Below are 23,300 nucleotides of genomic sequence, written 5' to 3'. Positions count from 1 at the left end.
AGGAAAACAAAGCCGCCTCCGGCTGGCTGCCGGGTACCTGCAGCGCGTGGGTCCGGCGCGGGCCGCGTACTCACCGGGATCTGCAGACAGGCACGGGGCCGCGGGGCGGGAGGGCTCCCCGGCAGGCGATCGGACCCGCGGCCCCGGTGCCCTCCGGCTGGTCCGCGCGCCGCGGGGAGAGCTGGCGGCGGGGGCGCCGCTGCGCGTCTCATGCAGCTCCCCTCCCGGCTGCGGCAGCCGCTGCTACGGGGCCAAGGGACCGTGCGCTGCCGGCCCCGGCCCCGGCCCCGCCACCCAAGGCGGCGACGGGAGACGCGCGCAAGAGCGGAGCGCCCGGCGCGCCCCTCAGCGGCTCTTCCCGCCGCCCTCCCCAGCAGGCTGGGTCCGCGCTCGCCTTTGTGCCGGCATCTTCCTCCGCTCCCCGCCACACTCGGCGCTCCCCGAGCGGCTCCGCGCCGCCGCCCACCCCCGGCTGACGCCGCGCCCCCCGCGCGACCCGCCGATTGTGTCGAGTCAGCAGCGGCGGCGGCGGCGGGGACGCGCGGAGCCCTGTCGCCCGCCCGCGCTCGGGAGAGCGCAAGGGGTCCGGGCGCTGCTAGGCTCCCGGCGGAGCTCGGCGTCCCCGGCGCGGCGCGTCCCCGAGCGGCACCGCAGAGCCCGGCCCGCCGCCGCCGGCTCTCCAGGCGTCGCCCGCGAGCAGCGCGCCGGCCCGCCCGCCTCTCCTTACCGCGCCGCTCCCCGCCGGCTTGCGCGGCCTTCCTCCCGCCGCCACCTTCCTCCGGCCCGGGCCCGCCGCCCGCTGCATCCCCTGCGCCCCGGCCCTCGGAGGGCGAAGGGCCCGGGCCGCTCACCTCCGGCGGCGCTGGCGGCCCTTCCGCTAGACGTGTCGGCAGCATCTGCCCGCACCTGTCTGCGGGGCGCTTGGCGGGGGGCCTACTGCACCTCGGGACCGGGGCAGGGAGGCGGGGAGAGGACGGTAAGGACAGCCAGACCTTGGCCAGCGGGACCTTCCTGAGGAAGGTGAGGGACAGCGGGGCGGGTGCAGCGGAGCCGAGGACGAATCCCGAGGCTGCGGAGGATCCGGAGCTGCTCGCCTGCGACGCCGGAGGACGGAGGATTCTGAGAGGCGCCACGGAGGAGGGAGGAGACCCTCCGAGGTTACGCACCCAGGACTCTTCCTAGATCCCACCGAAAAGCTACACGGAGGGTTGGCATGCCTCGATTTTCCCAACTACGAGGGCAGGACGGTAAAACTCCTGTCACCTACACGGGGTGTGGTCACGATTAAAAATGGATTGTTGAAAGCGCTCTGAACTACATTGCCTAAAGAGGGCACTAAAATGTTTAAATGTACTATATTAATACTTTCAGCTTTTTACGTGCTGCTTCTGTAGCCTCTTCACTGATTCAGTCCCACTTACGGGAACGAGGAAAAGCACTGAAATCCTAGGATGTTGCCCCCTATGCATGGTGCCCATCCAGGTATGGGGAATGAGTTACTGAATTTTACAGTTAACTGTAGCCAGGTGGAGGAAGTCCCAAAACATTTTCCCCAAAATATCCGTAATTTGTATTTTTAAAATTGAATTTATTTTCAATTGAGGTGACACTGGTAAGCAAAATTATGCAGGTTTCAGGTGGACAATTCTACAACACACCATCTGTACTGTGTGTTCACCACCCCAGATGTCTGTCACCATTTATCCCCTCATATCCTTCTCTACCTCCTTCCACCCATCTTATCGCCTTCCTACAATCACCACAGTGTTGTCCTGTCCAGATGCCTCGGACCGGCGCGGCTAGAAATTCTGGATCTTGAGGGAGAACGGTGCAGAATTAAGAAAATAGACTCATCAAGAAAAGAGGATGGGATCCGCAGGCCTTTTCAATGCTGATGGCAATATCCAGAGCCCCATAGCCCCCAGTTTGCTTTATTATATAGCCATATGCAAATAAGGAAGTCTTTGATATAAAGTCACATCTGAGGCAAAAACAGGAACTCTGGTAAGGCATAAACAGGAATCCCCCCACCATGCATAAGTAAAATCAACATCTGAACAAACAAAGGGTGAGAGGAAGGGGATGTAAATTGCTTCCAGCAACTTAAGCAAGCAAGTGAAGTGGGTGCAAATACTCAGCTTCATAGCCAATATGGAGGTGGCGGTGGGGGGTGGGGTGGGGAGAACTTAGCCTTTTGCTAAGCCTTGAGTTTACAAAGGCTTTTTGCCACTTGCAGTCTACCACATCCAGAGTTTTTTCTTTTTTGCTCAATCCCTCCACCCTCACCTCCCCATCACCACCACCACCACCACACAAAGCTGTCAACCTGCTCTTTGTCTGAGTCTGCCCCTATTTTGCTTGTTGGTTCATTTATTCATCAGATTCCATACATGCATGAAATCATATGGTACTTGTCATTCTCTGACTGGCTTGTTTCACTTAGCATGATGCTCTCCAGATTCATTCATGCTGTTGCAAAGGGTAATATTTCCTTTTTTACAGCAGAGTAGTATTCCATTGTGTAAAATGTACTACACTTTTTTATCCACTTATCTACTGATGGGCACTTGGCCTGCTTCTAAACTTTGGCTATTGTAAATAACACTGCAATGAACATAGGAGAGAATATATTCTTTCGAATTAGAGTTTCAAGTTTCTTTGGATAAATTCCCAGATGTGGAATCGATACGTCATAAAGCAGTTCCATTTTTAATTTTTTGAGATAACTCCATACTGTTTTCCACAGTGGCTGCACCAACCTGCATTCCCTCCAACAGTGCATGGGGGTTCCCTTTTCTCCACATCCTCAACATTTGTTGTTTGTTGATTTATTGTTGATAACCATTCTGACAGATGGAGGTGGTATCTCATTGTGGTTTCAATTTTCATCTCTCTGATGCTTAGTGACATTGAACATCTTTCCATATGTGTCTATTGGCCATCTGTGCATCCTCTTGGGAGAAGTGCCTATTCGGGTCCTTTGCCCATTTTTAATTGGTTTGGTGTTTTGGGGTGGGGGTTTTGAATATGTACTCCCAGTGTTCATTTCTCCCCATTCTAATAACAAGGATTCGTTTTCCAAAATGCCCTTCCCCCTCACCCATGAGTCTTATTTAAGGGAAGGAAAGCTGAGGGAGAGAAGATGATGTCTTTTGAGGCTTAGGAGGCAAATAAGACAGAAGTGAACTCCACCGTTGAAGCCAATCATTCTCCTCCTTGATTTCCTCAGGTCAGTTCAGCTGTGTTCTGTCATGTGTGACAAAAGCTCTGACTCTTTTACTCCCCTGGATCTTTCCATCCCAGGCATCGCTGGTAAGCTATCCCACCGAACTGATGAGCCCCAGACATTCACCACAAAAAAAGTGTCTTATACAAACATGATATTCTTTCTACAACTTGTTCTAGACCCAGCAACGCCACACCTGCAAACCCTTAGCCTCTTGTATTAATTAACCACTGTGTTACAATCAAGTTTAAACAAAAAAACGCATAAAAATAGAGTTAAAATGGATCATTATTGCTGTCCTTAGGTTAAAAAAAAAAAAAAAAGCAGGCCCTGGCAGGTTGGCTCAGTGGTAGAGCGTCGGCCTGGCATGCAGAAGTCCCGGGTTCGATTCCCGTCCAGGGCACACAGGAGAAGCTCCCATCTTCTTCTCCACCCCTCCCCCTCTCCTTCCTCTCTGTCTCTCTCTTCCCCTCCTGCAGCCGAGGCTCCATTGGAGCAAAGATGGCCCAGGCGCTGGGGATGGCTCCTTGGCCTCTGCCCCAGGCGCTAGAGTGGCTCTGGTCGCGACAGAGCGACGCCCCGGAGGGGCAGAGCATCGCCCCCTGGTGGGCAGAGCGTCGCCCCCTAGTGGGCGTGCCGGGTGGATCCCAGTAGGGTGCATGCGGGAGTCTGTCTGTCTCTCCCCGTTTCTAGCTTCAGAAAAATACAAAAAAAAAAAAAAAAGTCAGCCCTGGCTAGTTGGTTCAGTGGTTAGAGCGTCAGCCAGTTGTGTGGACATCCCGTGTTCAATTCCCAGTCAGGTCACAGAAAGAAGTGACCATCTACTTCTCTCCCCCTCCCTCTTTCCCTTCTCTCCCTCTTCACCTCCTGCAGCCAGCGGCTCAATTGGTTCAAGCATTGGCCCTGGGAGCTGAGGATAGCTCAGTTAGTCTGTCAGCCTCAGGTGCTGAGTATAGCTCTGTTGGTCTGAGCATCAGCCCCAGACGGGGTAAACAATTTTCACCTTAAAAGCAGCTCTATCTTTAAAAGATTCTATACATCGAAACATTAAGCCCAGTCTAAGCTGTCAAACAAGATTAATAGTAAAGTCATCCTAAAGCCTCAGGCTTGGAAATTTGTGTAAAGGTTAGCTTCTTACCATACTGCAATCCTCATTCCCCCATCACCATCACTACCTAATTTGGGTCTCCTCTTCATACAATCCATGACTGATTCTCACCTAGCCTCTTCTTGAACCATTCCCATAAGTAAACTCAATATTTCACAAGCTGGTTAAATCTACTTTGAACTGACCAAACATTAGAAAAATTATTCTTTATATTGATTCAAAATACTTCTTTCACCTCATAGGATTCCAAGTACTGAAGTACAGACTTGAGAACCACTTGAACAGTCTTTTCCAAGATCTTTCCATTAACTGCTTATCATATGACAGAGTGTCCTGAGCCGTCAGCAGCCTGGGTTACCTCCTCTCTAGGACTGTGCTCATGTTTGCGAACATTCCTCCTGAGGTTAGTGTCCAAACCACAGATTCTTAGACACTTAAACTTCAAGCCCCTTTGAACACCACAGGGAGAGTCCTAGAAGTGTGTTCACATGGTCTTATGTTTCTGTAAAAGTTTCCAAAGGCAAATATTTTCATCTCAAGAAACTGCTGTCTCTTTTCACTTGAACTTTCCTTGTACTGTAACTTTCCTTATATCTGGAAGTATTACAATGGGGGCATCTTGGGGATCTGGCTACGGGGAAGATGAGTTAGTAAAGTGGAATAAATTTATGTGATTCAAGAACATTACAGTCCAAAGTAACACTGACATCTACTATGGCTGTCGAAGGCCTACTGTCAACGGGGCCACTTGGTGGTGTGACACAAAGGTGAAGGGCCAGAGACTGTATCAGCAAACAGATGCATCTATTCAGGACCCAGCTCAAAGTATAAAGGTAGTAAGTAGACAATTTTTGAAATGTAAGAATCCAGAACTAGAATGTGGAAAATCCTCCATGTTATCCTTTATATGTAAAAGAAATTTGGTATTTTTTTCAGATTTCACAACAGTCTTAAAAATGTATGTGACTCTCCCAATATTGAATTGTGGACTGGAAAGAAATTCTTCTAAACTAACAATAAAAATAAATTTCAACCAACTATGCTAGTGGAAAGACTGAACTATCTAGTAACTCTATAGAGCAATATGTGAAAAAATGATTTTCTATGAAGAAATCAGAGTATGAAGCCAAAATATAGTGGACAAAGTTAAATTTTTTTTAAAATTACGGTATTTTTCTGGATTTGATGATATCTGATACTTGTGATTATTTTAAATATGTAATATGATATTAAATAAAAGTTATTTTTGGCCCTGGTCGGTTGGCTCAGCAGTAGAGCATTGGCCCAGCATGTGGAAGTCCCAGGTTCAATTCCCAACCAGGGCACACAGGAGAAGCGCCTATCTACTTCCCCACCCTTCCCCATCTCCTTTATCTCTCTCTTCCCTTCCTGCAGCCAAGGCTCCATTGGAGCAAAGTAGGCCTGGGTGCTGAGGACAGCTCCATGGCCTCTGCCACAGGTACTGGAATGGCTCCAGTTACAGCAGAGCAACGCCCCAGATGGGCAGAGCTTCGCCCCCTGGTGGGCATGCCAGGTGGATCTCAGTCAGGCACATGCGGGAGTCTGTCTGCCTCCCCCTGCTTCTCACTTTGGAAAAATAAAAAATAAATAAAAATTATTTTGGTACCTTCTTTGTACTTGAGTATTCTTTCCTTAAAGAAAGTTCTAACTAGTGCAATCTTCAGACTTCACAAAATGTGGATCTATCCCCTATCTATAGTATTTGGATGTCCATCATTATATATTGGACTTCATAGAAGGCAGATGTCTTATCCTCTGGAAAATTAGGGTGCCAAGGCACTGCATCTGAACATGCGAGAGGTAACTGAACATCACCCAAAGATCCTGAATTTAGAAGTAGAAAAAAATGACTAGATTGTCTTGCTGAGGGAGAAAAAAATTGTTTTTAAATACAAAAATACATTAGTTTTCCATTTTTGTGTAACAAATTACCACAAATATAGTGGCTTAAAACAACATATTATCTCACAGTTTCTGTGGGTCAAAAATGTGGGTATAACTTAACTGGGACCTTTGCTCAGGGTCCCACAAGGTTGCAGTCAAAGTTTACTAGCATCCACTTGCATGTGAAGGCCTAACTAGGGAAAAGTCTATTTTCTCAGTTGTTGGAAGAATTCATTTTCTTATGACTCTAGAACTAATAGCGTCTTGTTTCCTCAAAGATGGCAGAAGAATCTGTATTTCCAATTTCCTAAGGCAGCTTCACAACATTAGGTTGTTGGGCAATAATTTCTTAGATAGGACAACAAAAGCATAGGTAACAAAACAAAAAAAAATAGACAGATTGGACTTAATGAAATTTTAAATTTTTGTGCTTAAAATACCCTATCAAGCTGGACCAGGTGGTGACACAGGGCATAGAGCGATGGAATGGGATGCAGAGGACCCAGGTTCGAAACCCTGAGATTGCCGGCTTAAGTGGGGGCTCCTTCGGCTTGAGTGCAGGCTCACCAGCTTGAGCATGGGGTGGCTGGCTTGAGTGTGGGATCATAGACATGACCCCATGGTTTCTGGCTTGAGCCTAAAGGTCACTGGCTTGAAGCCCAAGGTCACTGGGTTGAGCCCAAGGTCGCTGGCTTGAGCAAGGGGTCACTCACTCTGCTGCACATATAAGAAAGTAATCAGTGATCAACTAAGATGCATTTCACTTGGCTCAAAACTTCCACTAAAACATGATTCTGTTTGGGAAGAAGACTGTAGATAATGCTATAGCTTTTGGGGAAAAAAAAAAGACATCTTTCCCAGAAGCTGTATCATTACTGAAACCCGTGCCAGGGAGTTTATGTTGAGATATAACTCACAGTCACACAGATTTAGCAGTTAACCTAAGAAAACTTAAAGTAAAACCGAAGAATAGAAAATATATTGTGAAATTAAAAGCAAGGGTGAAATGCTAGAAAAAGAATATAAAATATTTGAAAATTTTAATATAATGCCCTTTTATTTATTTATTTATTTTTATTTTATTTATTTTTTTGTATTTTTCTGAAGCTGGAAATGGGGAGAGCAGTCAGACAGACTCCCGCATGCGCCCAACCGGGATCCACCAGGCATGCCCATCAGGGGCGACGCTCTGCCCACCAGGGGGTGATGCTCTGCCCCTCCAGGGCGTCGCTCTGCCGCGACCAGAGCCACTCTAGCGCCTGGGGCAGAGGCCAAGGAGCCATCCCCAGTGCCCGGGCCATCTTTGCTCCAATGGAGCCTTGGCTGCGGGAGGGGAAGAGAGAGACAGAGAGGAAGGAGGAGTGGGGGTGGAGAAGCAAATGGCTGCCTCTCCTATGTGCCCTGGCTGGGAATCGAACCCGGGTGCCCCCCACGCCAGGCCGACGCTCTACCGCTGAGCCAACCGGCCAGGGCCTATAATGCCCTTTTAGGTGTTATTGTTGCACTTTGTCTTGGGGCCAATATTATACCACATCCAGCTTGTCATTTTGTATCAGTTTTCTCTGTATGCCAACCCACCTCCTCTGGAGAACCACACTCTACCTTCCTCTGCCCTGTTTTGTAACCTGGGAGACAAACCCATATGGACATACACAGACTTGACTTCTGCCCCTCCCACCCTGCCGCGCCCCACCCCGCCTCCAGCATTGGTGAAGATTGGAAGGTAAGAGGAGAAAGGGGCTTGACCAGGCGATGGCGCACTGGATAGAGCGCCGAACTGGGATGCGGAGGGCCCAGGTTCGAGACCCCGAGGTCTCCAGCTCGAGCGTGGGCTCATCTGGTTTAAGCAAAGCTCACCAGCTTGGACCCAAGGTCGCTGGCTTGAGCAAGGGGTTACTTGGTCTGCTGAAGGCCCACGGTCAAGGCACATATGAGAAAGCAATCAATGAACAACTAAGGTGTCGCAACAAAAAACTGATTGATGCTTCTCATCTCTCTCAGTTCCTGTCTGTCTGTCCCTATCTATTCCTCTCTCTGCCTCTCTCTGTCCCTGTTAAAAAAAAAAAAAAAGAGGAGAAAGGGGTGAAGTGTTTTCTCTCAACTCCAGCATGCCCCTTTCAAACAGTCCCTGTCACTACTCCAGGCCTCCCTGGATTGCACAACCCCAGTGCATTCCCTTTATGCCTATGAAAATGTAGCAACTTCCCTTTCCTTCTCCCTGGGACTTCCTTTGGCTAGAAGTAAAGCCTGCGGCTGCTCCCTGGATGCCTCAACATTCTGTGTTAGTTTTCTTAGCTCTGCCCACACCTTTATGAACAAACTTTCTGGACAACATTCCATCTCAGCATGCCTTCTGTTCACTTCTGAGCTCCTCACTGGCATTCTTTTCCAGGATATTTACACTTTGAGAAATGATAGTTTTAGATGCAAATAGAAGTACATTTAAAGAGACAGTCTTTACAGTTCAGATCAAAAGAGTTCAGGTCACAGAAATTAGATCAGTTTCCATCAGGTAATTTCCAACCTAGATTCACTGGGAGTTTATATCTCAGTTTTAAAGGTTCAAAATTTTCAATTTTTTAAATTCACCTTGAGATGACACAACCATAGGAAATCCATTCATGCTAAAAGAAAAAAGAAAAAACTTACGGGACACTGAGTTACATTTCCAGATTCCCATTTATTAACTGGCAGAAAGAAATCTCTGGCACCAGAAACTGTTAGGCCATCAGCTCAGAGTTCTTCATGGTGGATAATATCATTTAAAGTCTCAAATTACAGATCAGACAGTTACATCATTGTAAGCAGAGTTAGAACTAGAGGGTTGGATATTTTTAAGAGCTTTCACATGAATTTATTTTGACATACTGAATTGCCCTTTACACTGTAAGTATATGCTTACATGAATAACAAAAATCAATCAGTACTCACAGGGAATACTATAAAATAGCGGGAATTAAGTTAAAACTAAGTAACAGTATGAGTGGATTTCACAAGTGTAATGCTGAGTAAAAGAAGAGATATACAGAAGAGCGTATGTTGTATGTTTCCAGCTCTGTAAGTACAAAGCAAGGAAAGCAAATCAATTCCATTGAGAAGTCAGGACAGAGGTGACTTGGTGTGGTGATGGGGGGGTGGGGTATGACTGGAAGAGAGCCACAAAAAGGAATTCTGAGAAACTAGTGTTTCCTTTATTAATCTGGGTGCTAGTTACAAGTGGATAGTTTGTGAAAATTTAGCAAGCTATACATTTATAATAAGAGTGCACATCTTTGTATTTGTATTATACTTTAATTAAAAACATTTTTAAATTATCAGTAACTTGCCTTCTTTTGGACAATACTGTAGATCCACTGACCAACTACCACCTCCGCTGGGTATTCGTTATCAGCACTAAAGCTTCTATCATATTATCTGAAATAGCGTCCAACATCACAACTATTTTACATTAGCATCTCATACTCTGAATGTCTTCCAGATGAAGCAAAATAGTAACACTGATCATATTTACAAAAAGTCTTAGAAATAATTTCTTAGGGCTATTTCTGGAGAGTTATACTGACTTAATTTTAAAACTTTTTTTTTTTTTTTGACAGAGACAAAAAGAGGGACAGACAGACAGGAAGGGAGAGAGATGAGAAGCATAAATTCTTTGTTGCGGCACCTTAGTTGTTCATTGACTGCTTTCTTATATGTGCCTCGATGGGGGAGGGGGCTGGGCTACAGCAGACCAAGTGACCCCTTGCTCAAGCCAGCAACCTTGGGCTTTAAGCCAGCAACCTTTGGGCTCAAGCCAACAACCATGGGGTCATGTCTATAATCCCACACTCAAGCCAGCAACCTCGCAGTTTCAAACCTGGGTCCTCCATGTTCCAGTCCAACACTCTATCCACCTGCCCCACTGCCTAGTCAGGCTTAAAACATTTTTATCTCGTTTTGTTTTTTTTTATGTGCTGCTTGATACATGATTCGTAATCAGTTATGTGCCATAGTAGCTCAGCCCACACCTATTGAGTGCCTGTATGAGTAGTCTCCCACTTCCTTGTCATATATATTTGAGGATGTGTCCTGGGGTAATCAAATGCACGTCCCTATGTGAACTCTGGGAAAGATGACGTACTAAGAAGGGATTCTAGTGGCTAAGCAGGCTAAAATAAAATAAAGTCTATTTTTCTACCCAGAGAGGTGTCTATGCCAGTGCTAATACTTCATATTGTATCTGGATTAACAAAGTATTTGTTTAATGTGTGTCCATTCTTTTTTCTTTTTTTTTTTTTTTTTTTTTTCATTTTTCTGAAGCTGGAAACGGGGAGAGACAGTCAGACAGACTCCCGCATGCGCCCGACCGGGATCCACCCGGCACGCCCACCATGGGGCGACGCTCTGCCCACCAGGGGGCGATGCTCTGCCCATCCTGGGCGTCGCCATGTTGCGACCAGAGCCACTCTAGCGCCTGGGGCAGAGGCCACAGAGCCATCCCCAGCGCCCGGGCCATCTTTGCTCCAATGGAGCCTTGGCTGTGGGAGGGGAAGAGAGAGACAGAGAGGAAAGTGCGGCGGAGGGGTGGAGAAGCAAATGGGCGCTTCTCCTGTGTGCCCTGGCCGGGAATCTGTGTGTCCATTCTTAAATGAAACTACAGAGCCACTGTCCTAACCAAGGGTATGACTACCAAAAGGGGCACACAAATCAACTGTCCCCACCTTCCCAACAGATGGGACAACTGACTGACTGCTCTGAAGGTATGGGACTAACAGCTATCAGAACCAATTTTAAACTTGTCCACTGAGCAATGAGAACTTGTTTAGCACCTGAGCTTTTACCATCCTGCCAATCACGGAGTCCTTCACTTCTGAAAGTTGGACACACAGGAATGGATGCCCTCCAATAAACTTGTCTCTGAAAGCCAGTAATCCACAACAGCCTCACCCGAGTAACTGCACTTCTACAGGTGCTGTCAGCCCACTTAAACCTCTGAAAGTCTTCCAACCCTTAAATTCATGCTTCCGCAAACCCTGTGTAAGAGCAGCCGCCTGCTCTAATCCCAGACGACTGGCTGACCACCACGGCTCTCCCTTACCAACTAAGCAATAAGTCCAGCTTTGTCTTTTCATCTAGATGTAGATTTGACTGGTGGTCTCATCAACCTCTGCCAGTCTTACATTTGACATTCTCTTCAATTTCATAATTGCTCCCTTGAAATAAGTACCAATAGTATCAGCAATGGTTACTGTTACTTGAACATCAATTAAGCCTGGTATTATGCCATCTGTTTACATATATTTAGTCTGGATTACATAAGCCCCCATTCAATACTGGGAATAAATAGAGCTGAAATGATGCTCCCTATAGTAAGGGAGTTACGTTGGCCAGGCAGTCTCCTGGAGCAGAGCAGACGGCTATTTGAAACATCTTCTTTGCACTGATAGCTTTCCTTGGACACTTACAATCTCTCAGATGCCTTACAGAAGCACAGAGATATTAGTCTTATTAAAGGTGCACTGGTAATTACCCAGCATAGAAGGGTATATGTTTATAACACAGTGGAAGAGTTTTTAACCCTTTTCCAGGTGATCTATTTCTAAGGATTATCTACTGGATGTTAAACTGGGAGAGTTCACTGAAACAAAGTATTATACCAGTTAGTTGTCATAAAGTATCTCCCTAAACGCTTTTGGAGAAATGTACTTAGAAAAATAGCCAGGTATCATACAACAGCATCTGCTACCAAACAATAAATTAATATACATTTATTGGGTGAAAAAGGAAGAAAGAAAAAGATGAGGCGTTTCTGTACTTATATCAGAGTTCATAAAAGGCTAAACTCAGGTCCAAAATCGTCAGTTCTCATCAAAGACTTGATGTTATGATGACTGTGGAAACAGGCCAGCCCAAGTGCTGGGCTCGGGGAATCACGGCGTTATAGCCATCAGCCAAGGCCCTCTGTCAAGGACATCACTCTTTCTCCAGGTCAGCATGATGCTTCTTGGGTACAAGTTTAAGATTCTGCTTTCTCTCCCACCTATGAAGAACAGACTGGTTGGACGTGGCGTCGTGCCTTTAATCTTGATCCTGTTGGAAAGAAATTACACCTAGCCCTGTTCAAATCTAACTGCACAACTGAGGACCTATTTTGTTTTTATAAATATTTATTCATCACAGTAGGTGGTTCTAATGTGAACAGTTTGGGAGAGGTTGCACTTTTTTTTTTTTTTTGTATTTTTCCAAAGTGAGAAGTAGGGGGCAGCAGACAAGACTTCCACATGTGCCAGACTGGGATCCACCCGGCCTGCCCACCAGGGGGCGATGCTCTGCCCATCTGGGGCGTTGCTCCACTGCAATCAGAGCCATTCTAGCGCCTGAGGTAGAGGCCATGGAGCTGTCCTCTCTGCCCGGGCAAACTTTGCTCTAATGGAGCCTTGGCTGTGGGAGGGGAAGAGAGAGAGAGAGAGAAAGGAGAGGGGGAGGGGTAGAGAAGCAGATGGGCGCTTCTCCTGTGTGCCCTGGCCAGGAATCAAACCCAGGACTTCCACAAGCCAGGCCGACGCTCTACTGCTGAACCAATGGGCCAGGGCTGGAGAGGTTGTACTTTTAAGAAAAAAAATTAATTCATTGCTTTCCTTGCAGTAGTTTAAAGAAATCTACAGATTAGTAAAGAGAGGAGCTGGATGAAGAGAGAACTTCTATAATTAGAAATCTACAAATTGCTTAAGCCAGCCCTGTCTAAAGGCCCTACCTCTTCCTGCCACCCGTTTTCCCAGGGAAGTTGTGCAACCGGTTTTTTGTCAGCTCAAGCTGTAGGCCATCGAACCTGCACTTAAACCAGCGGTGAGCTTCTTCCAGCTTAGCTATTACCTGAGTATATAAATGTTATTAAAAGTTACAACAGATGTTAAAATTAGTTCAAGAGCCTTTTTACCAAGGTATTAAAAGACCCAAATTCTGACTGGAAGGCCTTGCAACCTATTTGCATAACACATATCCTATAGATGAGACAGTAATTCTGAATACGAAGTTAAACAATGCATGCAGGCCTGCTGCTGCCTTTCATACCTTGTGAGTATTTCCTGGATGAGAATGAGGGAAACAGAATCCAGGAGAGAAGATACTAAAATCACAAGATGGCACTGAAGATGAAAACAGTAGTTCAAACCGCCTTTTGAATTTTATTTCCTAAGACTAAATATTTCTCCAAAGTCCCTAAATTGTAAAGGCTGATTTTTCTGTTGTGCTTTATGAAAATAATAGAATTCATTACTAAAAAACTGGGCCAGTTCACTGTAAATTAATTTTTTTATTTCTTTTATCATAAAAGTATATTTTATTTAGCTCATAAGCACACACTTCCAAACTATCTTTGTTCTACTTAAACAGTCCCTCCAACAGTCTGTCTTTGACGATGAACTGGACTCAGTATTCATTTACTGTATTTGACAAATATTTACTGAGTGCTTATACACGCCTGCACTTTTCCAAGTATTAGGGATGTTTTGCTTTTTTGAAGGCTGCTTCACAACAAGTCCAGAACATATCCTCTAGAACAGTGATTTTCAATAGTGCACCGCAAGAGTTTTTAAAACCTGCAATACCTGACTCTTCAGCCGGAGCACTGACCCCTTTTTCCTTAGACTGTCAGATAAAAAACTGAAAACTGCCAACACAACTACAGCTGTCCTGTGTGGACAAATCAAAATTATACTTACTTTTTTGTTACATCAGCAAAATAATATATTTTTTGGTGTGCTGAATTTTAGTAATTATTTCCCTATGTATAAGACGCACCTTAATTTTCAGGCCCAAAATTTGAAAAAAAAAAGTATATTAACGTAAAGTTATTGAACTCAGGTTTTATTCATCATAAAATTCATACAATTCCTCATCCGCATGAAAAAGTGAGAAATGCAAGTAAAAAAAACTACAACCACTGTAAGCTGCACCCGGTTTTTAGACCCCAAATTTTTCGGAAGAGGGTGCATCTTATACATGGGGAAATAAGGTAGTTTGTGTGTGCCATGAGATGAAAAAGGTTGAAAATCGCTGCTCTAGAATAAAGTGACTGATTCCCCTCTCTGATCACTCATTTCATGGACAGCATTTCGCTCTCGGATTCTGAAGCTGGAGAGAGTGGCAGGTGTCTCTCTTGCCTGGGAGGAGCCCAGTGCCCTGGGAGCAGGGGCTTGTCTGGCTTGTTCGCCCAGTGTCTCCATCCCCTGGCACTGCCATGTAACAGGTCCTCAAGGGATGTGCCACCATGTACTGTCCTCTGTTAGCCAGCTCAAGTGTACGCAGAAGAGTGAGGTAAGAAAATTGAGCTCCCCTTGCTATCTAACCTTTAGAAAGCTGTTTTCAGGTCTGTCTGTGTGTCCTGATGACAGCGACACCCCCACCCCCAAACCAAACCGAACCCCACCTTTCTCCAGCACCTTTACCGGGAGTGGAGGAAAAGATGCTTGAGATGGCATATACATCGTGTCTCCTCCTGTATAGTGAATGAGAAGGCAGCTAACATTTATTGAAACTGACTCTGAGCCATCTATCAGAACAGAGCAGCAGGTATTAACTCCCTGCTCTTCCATGGATATGCTATCTGATGAGGTCAGGAGAGTAAATGCAACTTCCTAAGGGCCACAGTAAGTGTCCCAGGTGGCATTCCAACTCAGGACTGTCATAGCCCATATTCTTTTTAATATACTATTTTGAAAGTCATTGTCATGTAATTTAATAGCTATTAATGGGGAAAATTACAGCCAACTGATAGCAACATCACGATAATAACTTAAGCTTAAGAATCTGTTTTCTTATCCGAACAACGAGGGTTGGTTGTAGTGGAATAAGGATTTCAAAGATCCTTTCTAGCTCTAAAAAGGCATGATTTAAAACACCTTTTACAAAGCCAATTTATAGTCCTGGCCGGTTGGCTCAGTGGTAGAGCATCAGCCTGGCATGTGGAAGTCCTGGGTTTGATTCCCAGTCAGGGGACACAGGAGAAGCAACCATCTCCTTCTCCACCCCTCCTCCTCCCCTCTAACTCTCTCTCTCTTCCCCTCCCGCAGCCATGGCTTAATTGATTCGAGCACATAAACCGGGCGCTGAGGGTGGCTTCATGGAGCCTCCACCTCAGGTGTTAAAAATAGCTCAGTTACAGCATGGCCCCAGAAGGGTAGAGTATCGTCCCCAGCAGGGGTTGCAGAATGAAACCTGTTCAGGACACATCTTCCCTCCTCTCACTTGGAAAAAGAAAACAAAAACAAAAAAACTTGTATCTTGGGCTCTGGCTGGAGCATTGGCCTGGTGTGTGGATGTCCCAGGTTCGAATCCTGGTCAGGGCACACAGGAGAAGCACCCATCTGCTTCTCCACCCTTCCCCCTCACTTCTCTCCGTCTTCCCCTCTTGCACACATGGCTCAATTAGAGCAAGTTGGCCTCTAGGCACTGAGGAGGGCTCCCCAGCCTCCATCTCAGGCGCTAAAAAAATGGCTCTGGTTGCAGCTGAGCAAGGGCCCCAGATGGGCAAAGCACTGCCCCCTAGTGGGATTGCCAAGTGGATCACAGTCTGGTGCATGCAGGAGCCTCTTTCTGCCTCCCTCCTCTCGCTAAGAAAAAAAAGTCAACTTAAAATATTAGGAGAAAGTAAATTCACAAATTAATAGGGCCAACTTTACACTTCTAGCTATTGACTGAACAAAGCTTCCACTCTCATTAGTTGATGTCAAACACTAATGCATTAAAACCCACACATGCCAGCCTCCCCTTCTTCTATGTAGTGGGAGGAACTTGGACTTCAGGCTTCACCAATATTTCAGCATTTCACATCAGGATACAAAATCCTAATCTAAAAATGATTTTTTATACTAGAGCCAGTACTTGGTAAGCTGCTGCTTCTTACCTGTTGAGCTCCTGACAACTAGGTTAGTGCAGGATTCACACTGACTTCTGTTCAAGGGGCCTGTGCCTGAGGAAGCGTGTCTGCGTCCACGTCCACGGCTCTGGCTTACCTCTTCTGATGCCACACTGGCTTCTTTCAGCTTATTCTCTGTTGCCTCTTTTCCTCAGGTGTCTGACAGTTTCTTTCAATTCCTGAAAACAGGATACAAAGGTTTTAACCAAGTCCCAATGTATCACATCGTACAAAGAGATTCAGTATTTGTATTAAATGAGCAACCAAATTATGAAAATACGACCTGGTACATTCTAACTTCAGGTGCTACCCAAATGCAAGACAAAGGCTGTCCAGTTTAACCTACAGTATACGTGTGTGTCTATGATGATATATTTTGATTTTGTTGTGGATTCTCCTGAGAAAAAGGGAGTAACATCTCTTTCCAGAACTGGAGGGACACTCTTCACAGCAGAGAATCTCCGTTGGGAGACGAGCGCGGGAGGATCTGGGCGGCCCCTTTCCGGGGATACAACGTTAAGCTTTCCATCAGGCTGGGAACAGCCCTCGTCCTGCAACGAGGATCTGGGCGGCCCCTTCCCAGGGATACAACGTTACGCTTTCCATTAGGCTGGGAATAGCCCCTCGTCCTGCAACAGCAGCAGGTGTATCAGCTACAGCGAAGAGCCGAGGGGTATCAAGTTCCTGAAAAACCATGAAATCTAGTTCAGAAACCTTAGTAACTAGTATTTTGGCTGTTCTTTAAAATAAGTATCATTTTCATGAAGTTGAAATGGAGCGCAGGTGCCATATTTGAAGCTGCAGGCTTCTCCCTGGACACAGTGGCATGCCTGGCTCGCTCTTTCTGCCTATAGGACGACAGAAAGAGTCCCACAGAAGATCCACAGCCATCAGTCCCTACTGGGCTCTCCTTCCTATCCAGCCCACTGATCCCCAAAGAGCAAAGTCCGGTACGTTCCCTGTGGAAGAGACAGGTGGGGAGCCAGAACATGACATGGCAGCTAATGAGAAACCCAACAGTGACACAGCAGCATCTTGGCTGGAAAAGAATGCCTGCAAGGCAAGGCATCTGCCCGCTTCCCTGGGACAGCTATGGTTCACAGAACACAGGCCTGTACGACAGAACTGAGGGGAGACACAGGGTTGCTCATACAACCTTCATCCTCTCTCTAGTCTGAGTATTATTCACCCTAGTTGACGAGTGGAGCTTAATTTAGGCCTTCTGCGCCTTTATCATCTCCTTGTTACTGTTCAGTACCTTCTCTCTTTTTTTTTTTTTGATTTGTTCTTTGGAGGTCTTTATTTTAATTAAATTCTTCTGCAATTGGAGGGTGACAACGTTTAGGTTTGTTGGGATTATTTTCCAGCAGCCAATCAGCTAACCAAATCTTCAGGAAACATGAATCGAATTTCTCTTTCTGCGGCAGCAAAATCGTAACTCCCATGAAGTGCATTCCTTAGTTCATCTGTGCCGTAAATTGCCCTTAGATTGTCTGTGTGTGTCTCCTTAGCTTTTAAGCTATTACTTGGTCCCAAAAGTTCCTTCCAGTAAGAGATGGCTTTATGTCTACCTAATATCATGGCAACAAGTGGTCCAGAACTCATGTAAACTGTTAAATTGGGGGAAAACATTTTCCCATACTGTTCCACATAAAAGTTGCTACATAGCTCAGGGCTGAGATGTAGTTCTCTTCTCTGAATGATAGTGAATCCAGATCCCAGAATAATATCTTGTATCTCCTCCTTTGTCAACAATATCTGGTTTGATAATGGCCAGAGTTTTTTCTACATATATCTGAGGTGGGGGCATCGATATTTCCATTCTGGCTTTTCGAGGTACAATTTAAGAAATTCTTTTTTTTTTCTTTTTTTTTTTTTTTTTTCATTTTTCTGAAGCTGGAAACAGGGAGAGACAGTCAGACAGACTCCCGCATGCGCCCGACCAGGATCCACCCGGCACGCCCACCAGGGGCGATGCTCTGCCCACCAGGGGGCGATGCTCTGCCCATCCTGGGCGTCGCCATGTTGCGACCAGAGCCACTCTAGCGCCTGAGGCAGAGGCCACAGAGCCATCCCCAGCGCCCGGGCCATCTTTGCTCCAATGGAGCCTTGGCTGCGGGAGGGGAAGAGAGAGACAGAGAGGAAAGCGCGGCGGAGGGGTGGAGAAGCAAATGGGCGCTTCTCCTGTGTGCCCTGGCCAGGAATCGAAGCCGGGTCCTCCGCACACTAGGCCGATGCTCTACCGCTGAGCCAACTGGCCAGGGCCAAGAAATTCTTGACATGTATTGACTGCAATGATATGCATCCCCCTCAGTTTGTAGTTCTCCGAGACAACCAAAGCCTCTCTAGCTCTCTTAAGTTTCCGCCACAGCTCTCAGTTGGTGCTGAATACTGCCACCAATCTGCAGTTGGTTTCTTTGAGGGATTTCTTCAGCTGTGGAACACAGGGAAAATTAGAACATTTTTACCTTCCATTTAGAGTAAAGAAAAGCATATGGTGGCTAGCTTTGTCCCTTTACTTTGTTCTTTTTAAAACTTTCTTTAAACAGGATGCCTGATTAGGCAGTGGTACGGTGGATAGAGGGTCAACCTAGGATACAGAGGACCCAGGTTCGAAACCCGAAGGTTGCTAGCTTGAGCGCAGGCTCATCCGGCTTGAAAGCAGTATCTCTGGTTTGAGAGTGGGTCATCGACATGACCCCATGGTCGCTGGCTTGAGCCTAAAGTTTCTGGCTTGAGCAAGGGGTCACTGGCTCGGCTGGAGCCTATGAGAAGCAATTAATGAACTAAAGTGACACAACTACAAGTTGATGCTTCTCACCTCTCTCCCTATCTCTCTCTCACAAAACAAAACAGAAGAAAGAAAAAATAAGGGAGGGTAAGTGAAGCACCAATAATTATGTCTGATTAAGTGGATTAGTGGAGGAATACTCTACATCAGTGGTCCCCAACCTTTTTTGGGCCACAGACTGGTTTAACATCAGAAAATATTTTCAAGGACCGGCCTTTAGGGTGGGACAGATAAATGTATCACGTGATTGAGACAAGCGTCAACAGTGAGTCTTAGACAGATGTAACAGAGTGAATCTGGTCTTTTTTTTTAATCTGGTCATTTGTTAAAAATAAAACATCATTCAGACTTAAATATAAATAAAACAAAAATAATGTAAGTTATTTATTCTTTCTTTGCGGACCCATACCAAATGGCCCATGGACCGCTACCAGTCCATGGCCCAGGGGTTGGGGATCACTACTCTACATAATCTCCATTATTTTTTTTATTACTAAGTGAAAGACGGGGAGGCAGAGAGACAGACTCCCACATGTTCCCTGACTGGGATCCAGCGGGCAAGCCCCTTACCAGGCGATGCTCTGCCCATCTAGGGCCACTGCTCTGTTGCTCAGCAACTAAGCTATTTTAGCACCTGAAGCGAGGCCATGGAACCATCCTCAGTGCCCAGGACCAATTTTCTCAAACCATTAGAGCCTTGGCTGTCAGAGTGGAAGAGAGAGTGAGAGAGTGAGAGAGGGAGAGAGAAAGGGAGAGAAGGGGGAAGGAGAGGGGTGGAGAAGCAGATGGTTGCTTCTCCTGTGTGCCCTGATTGGAAATCAAACCCGGGACTTCCACATGCCAGGCCAATGCTCTACTGCTGAGCCAGCCAGCCAGGGCCTGATTTCCATAATTTTTAGCACTAAAGAACACAATCTTTCTTAGGACAGATAAATAAAAATAAATTCAACATTTGCTTTTAAGGACATGGCTTTGGAATCGGACAGAGCTAAGTTCAACTCTCAGCTCACCAGTTATTAGCCAAGTAATTTTGGATAATTAACTTCCCTAGGAAGTTGTGAGTAGCCTACCTCAGAGGATTCATATAACAGATAAATAAGAATAAGTAGAGAAAGAATGCAGAGCCTGGCACGTAATAATCGCTCAGTGATCACAACCATGCTTTAAGTCTTTCTCTTCCTTTCTGTCATTTGTGACCCCATGTCTGGAGAAGTGAAAATAAGTTATATGATAGTTTATATAAATATTTATCAGTTATTGACTATCACTGCATCAGTTTTTATAACATTTCTTTAAGAACAAAGAGATAATAACTTGTCTAGTGGAAAAACAGCATAGTAATTACTGTTAAAAACAAGACAACAGGCCTAAAATGGAGTCACTCATGCTACATCACCAAACAGACTTCATTACAGTTCCAGCTCTCCCAGAAACAGACACTTGAACCAGTCAATTAGGATCACCTGATCAATACTAGTTTGGTGATCTCCCCGGGGAACCCCCGCTATGCTGTGAGGGATAATCACTTTGCAATAACAATCAGCTTTTTTGCCTGCTCTAACTTCCTTGTGCCTGCTCTCTTCTATAGCTCTTCTACAGCTCTTTAGAACTTTCTATCTGCTAGATTGGATGCTGCCTGATTTGAATTGATTTTTCTCAAATCAACTCTTAAAAGACCAACTAAGGCAGGGGTCTCAAACAACTCAGCATGTGGGCCGCAGAGCAAGATCACAGCCGTTCATCGGGCCGCACTAGGTCTACAAAAGGCAATTGTTACGCAACACTTTTCAGTGTCACAAAACGACCAGAAACTGTAGTTTGTGGATTAGTCTGTGGGCCACACAAAATTGTTCGGCGGGCTGCATGCAGCCCGCGGGCCGCGAGTTTGAGACCCCTGAACTAAGGCATATTAAAATGTTTAACAGTTCTAGTAACAGAAGAGGGGACTGGAAGAGAACCCGGGAGCCCCCAGGAGCGAAGAGCAACCAGGCGCAGGTCCCCATCGAGCTCCCTGCCTCCCCCACGCAGCTGGAGGTCACAGGCACAGGGAAGCCCTCTCAGGTTCTAGCTCCACAGCTTTTGCATGATGAGCTTTCAAACTTTATTTGAGCATTTCTTTTTTCAGGACTGGATCCAACTTAAGCTGGACTTGGGTTCAGTATGAGGCCTCGGGTGAATAAAACTTTGTTTTAAGGCTGAAGAGACAAGCAGGTTAACCAGAATTTTTTTCTTCTTTTTGTTAAAAGTACAAAGAATTCTTGGACTACTGTTCCATTCTTAGTAAGAGATTGTGAAAGGTTTTTGGGGGTACTCTACTAAGAAAGTAAAGATTTTGTGTCATACCAAAATAATATACTGAGTTTCTCATTGTCTTTATCATTTATCAGGCCTTTGAATTCTTAAGAAAACCTGTCTTCTCAATATTCTAAAAGCTAAGTTTTTTTCACAACTATGTATCCTTCTGTGTTGACCTTTACATTTTTCTCCTGTTGGCGTGACATTAGTGTCATGGCAGAGCGGAAAGACCCCTCATTATCTCTCCTGGAATCTACAACCAGATGGACATCTATGACCCAACAAAGGTTTCTTTGCTCAACACACTAGCGTGCCTGAGTGATCCATCAACAGTCCATCTGAGGGTGGGTGTATCAGAATGCACAGGTGAGGCTGGACAGGAAACGGACAGGGACAGTGCCCAGTGACAGGGGTCCCTAGCTGCTGTAGCTGAGCCTGCGTCCCTAGCTAATGTAGTCATAGTGAAGAAGTCAGGGTATGGCCCCAAAACTATGACCCAGCAGAGGGTCCAAGAGGCAGAAGAAGCATCAGTGGCCTGAGAATCCAGATCCCTCCTGATTGGTATGATGATCATCTCAATAGAAACAAAAAAACCACTTGACAAGATACAATATACATTTGAGGTAAACTCAATAAATTGGGTGTAAAAAGAATGTTCTTCAGTTTAATAAAGACCACATATGACAAACCCTCAGCTAATATCATAGTCAGTGGTGAAGAACTGAGAGCTTTCCCTCTAAGATCAGGAATAAGACAAGGATGTCCACTGTTGCCACAATTACTCAATATAGCACTGGAAGTCCTAGCCAGAGCCACTGGGCAAAAAATAAAAGGCCTCCAAATTGGGAAGGAAGAAGAGTAAGTGGATTTGTGGATGACTTATATGATATATAGAAAACCCTACACACTCCATCAGAAAACTATTAGAAAAAATAAATACATTTAAGTTACAGGATATAAAAACCAATATATAAATATCTGTTGTTTCTATATATACTAACAACAAAATATCATATTTATATTCACAACAGAAAAAATAAAATACTTGGGAATAAACTTAATTTACACTGAAAACTACAAGATGTTGAAAAAAATTGAAGACACAAAGAAATAGAAAGATATTCTATGTTCAGGAATTAGAAAAAATAACATATCAGTATTAAAAAGAAATCTACAGATTCAATGCAATTCCTACAAAATTCCAATGTCATTTTACACAGAAATAGAATAAAAAATCCTCAAACTTATACGGAACCACAGAAGACCTCAAATTGCCAAAGCTATCACAAATGGGGGTACCACATGCTCTGATTTCAAACTATACTACAAAGCTACAGTAATCAAAACATTATGGCATTGGCAAAAACAACAACAACAACAACAAAAAACAGATACATAAACCCAATGGAACAAAATTGAAAGCCCAGAAAAAACAAAAAACATCCCACACTTATATGAGCAACTAATTTTTTGACAAAGGAGCCAAGAAAATACAATGGAGACAGAAAAATCTCTTCAATAAACGGTGTAGGGAAAACTGGACAGCCAGATGTAAAATAATAAAACTAGACAATTATCTTATACCACGCACAAAAATGAAATAAAATGGATTAAAGACTGGAATGTCAGACCTGAAACAATTAAATACATAGAAGAAAACACAAGCACTAAGCTTCTGGACATCGGTCTTGGTGGTGTTTTTGTTATTTTTACTCCAAAGGCCACAGAAACAAAAACAAAAATAAATAAATTACGGGACTAAAACTAAAAAGCTTCTGTACAGCAAAGGAAATCATTAATGAAACAAAAAGGCAACCAACAAAATGAGAGGAGATATTTCCAAATGATACTTCTGATAAGGGGTTAATATCCAAAGTATACAAAGAATTTATACAACTCAACAAAACACAAACAATTGGCTAACTGGCATATGAAAAGTAGTTCAACATCACTAAGTATTAGGGAAATGCAAATCAAAACCATATGAGATATCATCTGACACCTATTAGTATGGCTATATAAAAAGGAAAAGAAATAACAAGTGTTGGGGAAAATGTGGAGAAAAGGGAACATTTGTACA

General features: G+C 45.0%; 2 protein-coding genes and 1 pseudogene across 4 annotated transcripts in view; all 3 read right to left on the bottom strand.

Moving 5' to 3' along the window:
- The window catches only part of HECW2 (HECT, C2 and WW domain containing E3 ubiquitin protein ligase 2), a 424,054-nt gene extending 422,925 nt beyond the window's left edge, over positions 1-1,129 (bottom strand). The window contains exon 1 of one of the 3 annotated variants that reach the window (XM_066346627.1): positions 993-1,129. The gene's annotated coding sequence lies outside the window, so the exon portion shown is untranslated. The other 2 variants (XM_066346626.1, XM_066346625.1) reach the window with 2 other exon arrangements.
- An 11,062-nt stretch (positions 1,130-12,191) lies between these two features.
- Positions 12,192-23,300, bottom strand: part of CCDC150 (coiled-coil domain containing 150) — an 80,492-nt gene continuing 69,383 nt past the window's right edge. The window contains 8 exon segments of the mRNA XM_066345825.1: positions 12,192-12,308; positions 12,973-13,007; positions 13,010-13,091; positions 16,232-16,283; positions 16,285-16,313; positions 16,732-16,818; positions 17,291-17,392; positions 18,476-18,568. Coding sequence (XP_066201922.1) covers positions 12,192-12,308; positions 12,973-13,007; positions 13,010-13,091; positions 16,232-16,283; positions 16,285-16,313; positions 16,732-16,818; positions 17,291-17,392; positions 18,476-18,568 — 597 coding nt within the window.
- On the bottom strand, positions 17,439-17,956 carry LOC136378817 (nucleoside diphosphate kinase homolog 5 pseudogene; annotated as a pseudogene).

The sequence above is a fragment of the Saccopteryx leptura genome, chromosome 7, assembly GCF_036850995.1.
Source record: "Saccopteryx leptura isolate mSacLep1 chromosome 7, mSacLep1_pri_phased_curated, whole genome shotgun sequence".
NCBI classification, from domain to species: domain Eukaryota; kingdom Metazoa; phylum Chordata; class Mammalia; order Chiroptera; family Emballonuridae; genus Saccopteryx; species Saccopteryx leptura.
The sequence above is the reverse complement of the archived record's forward strand: the minus strand, read 5'-3'. Positions and strand labels throughout refer to the sequence as shown.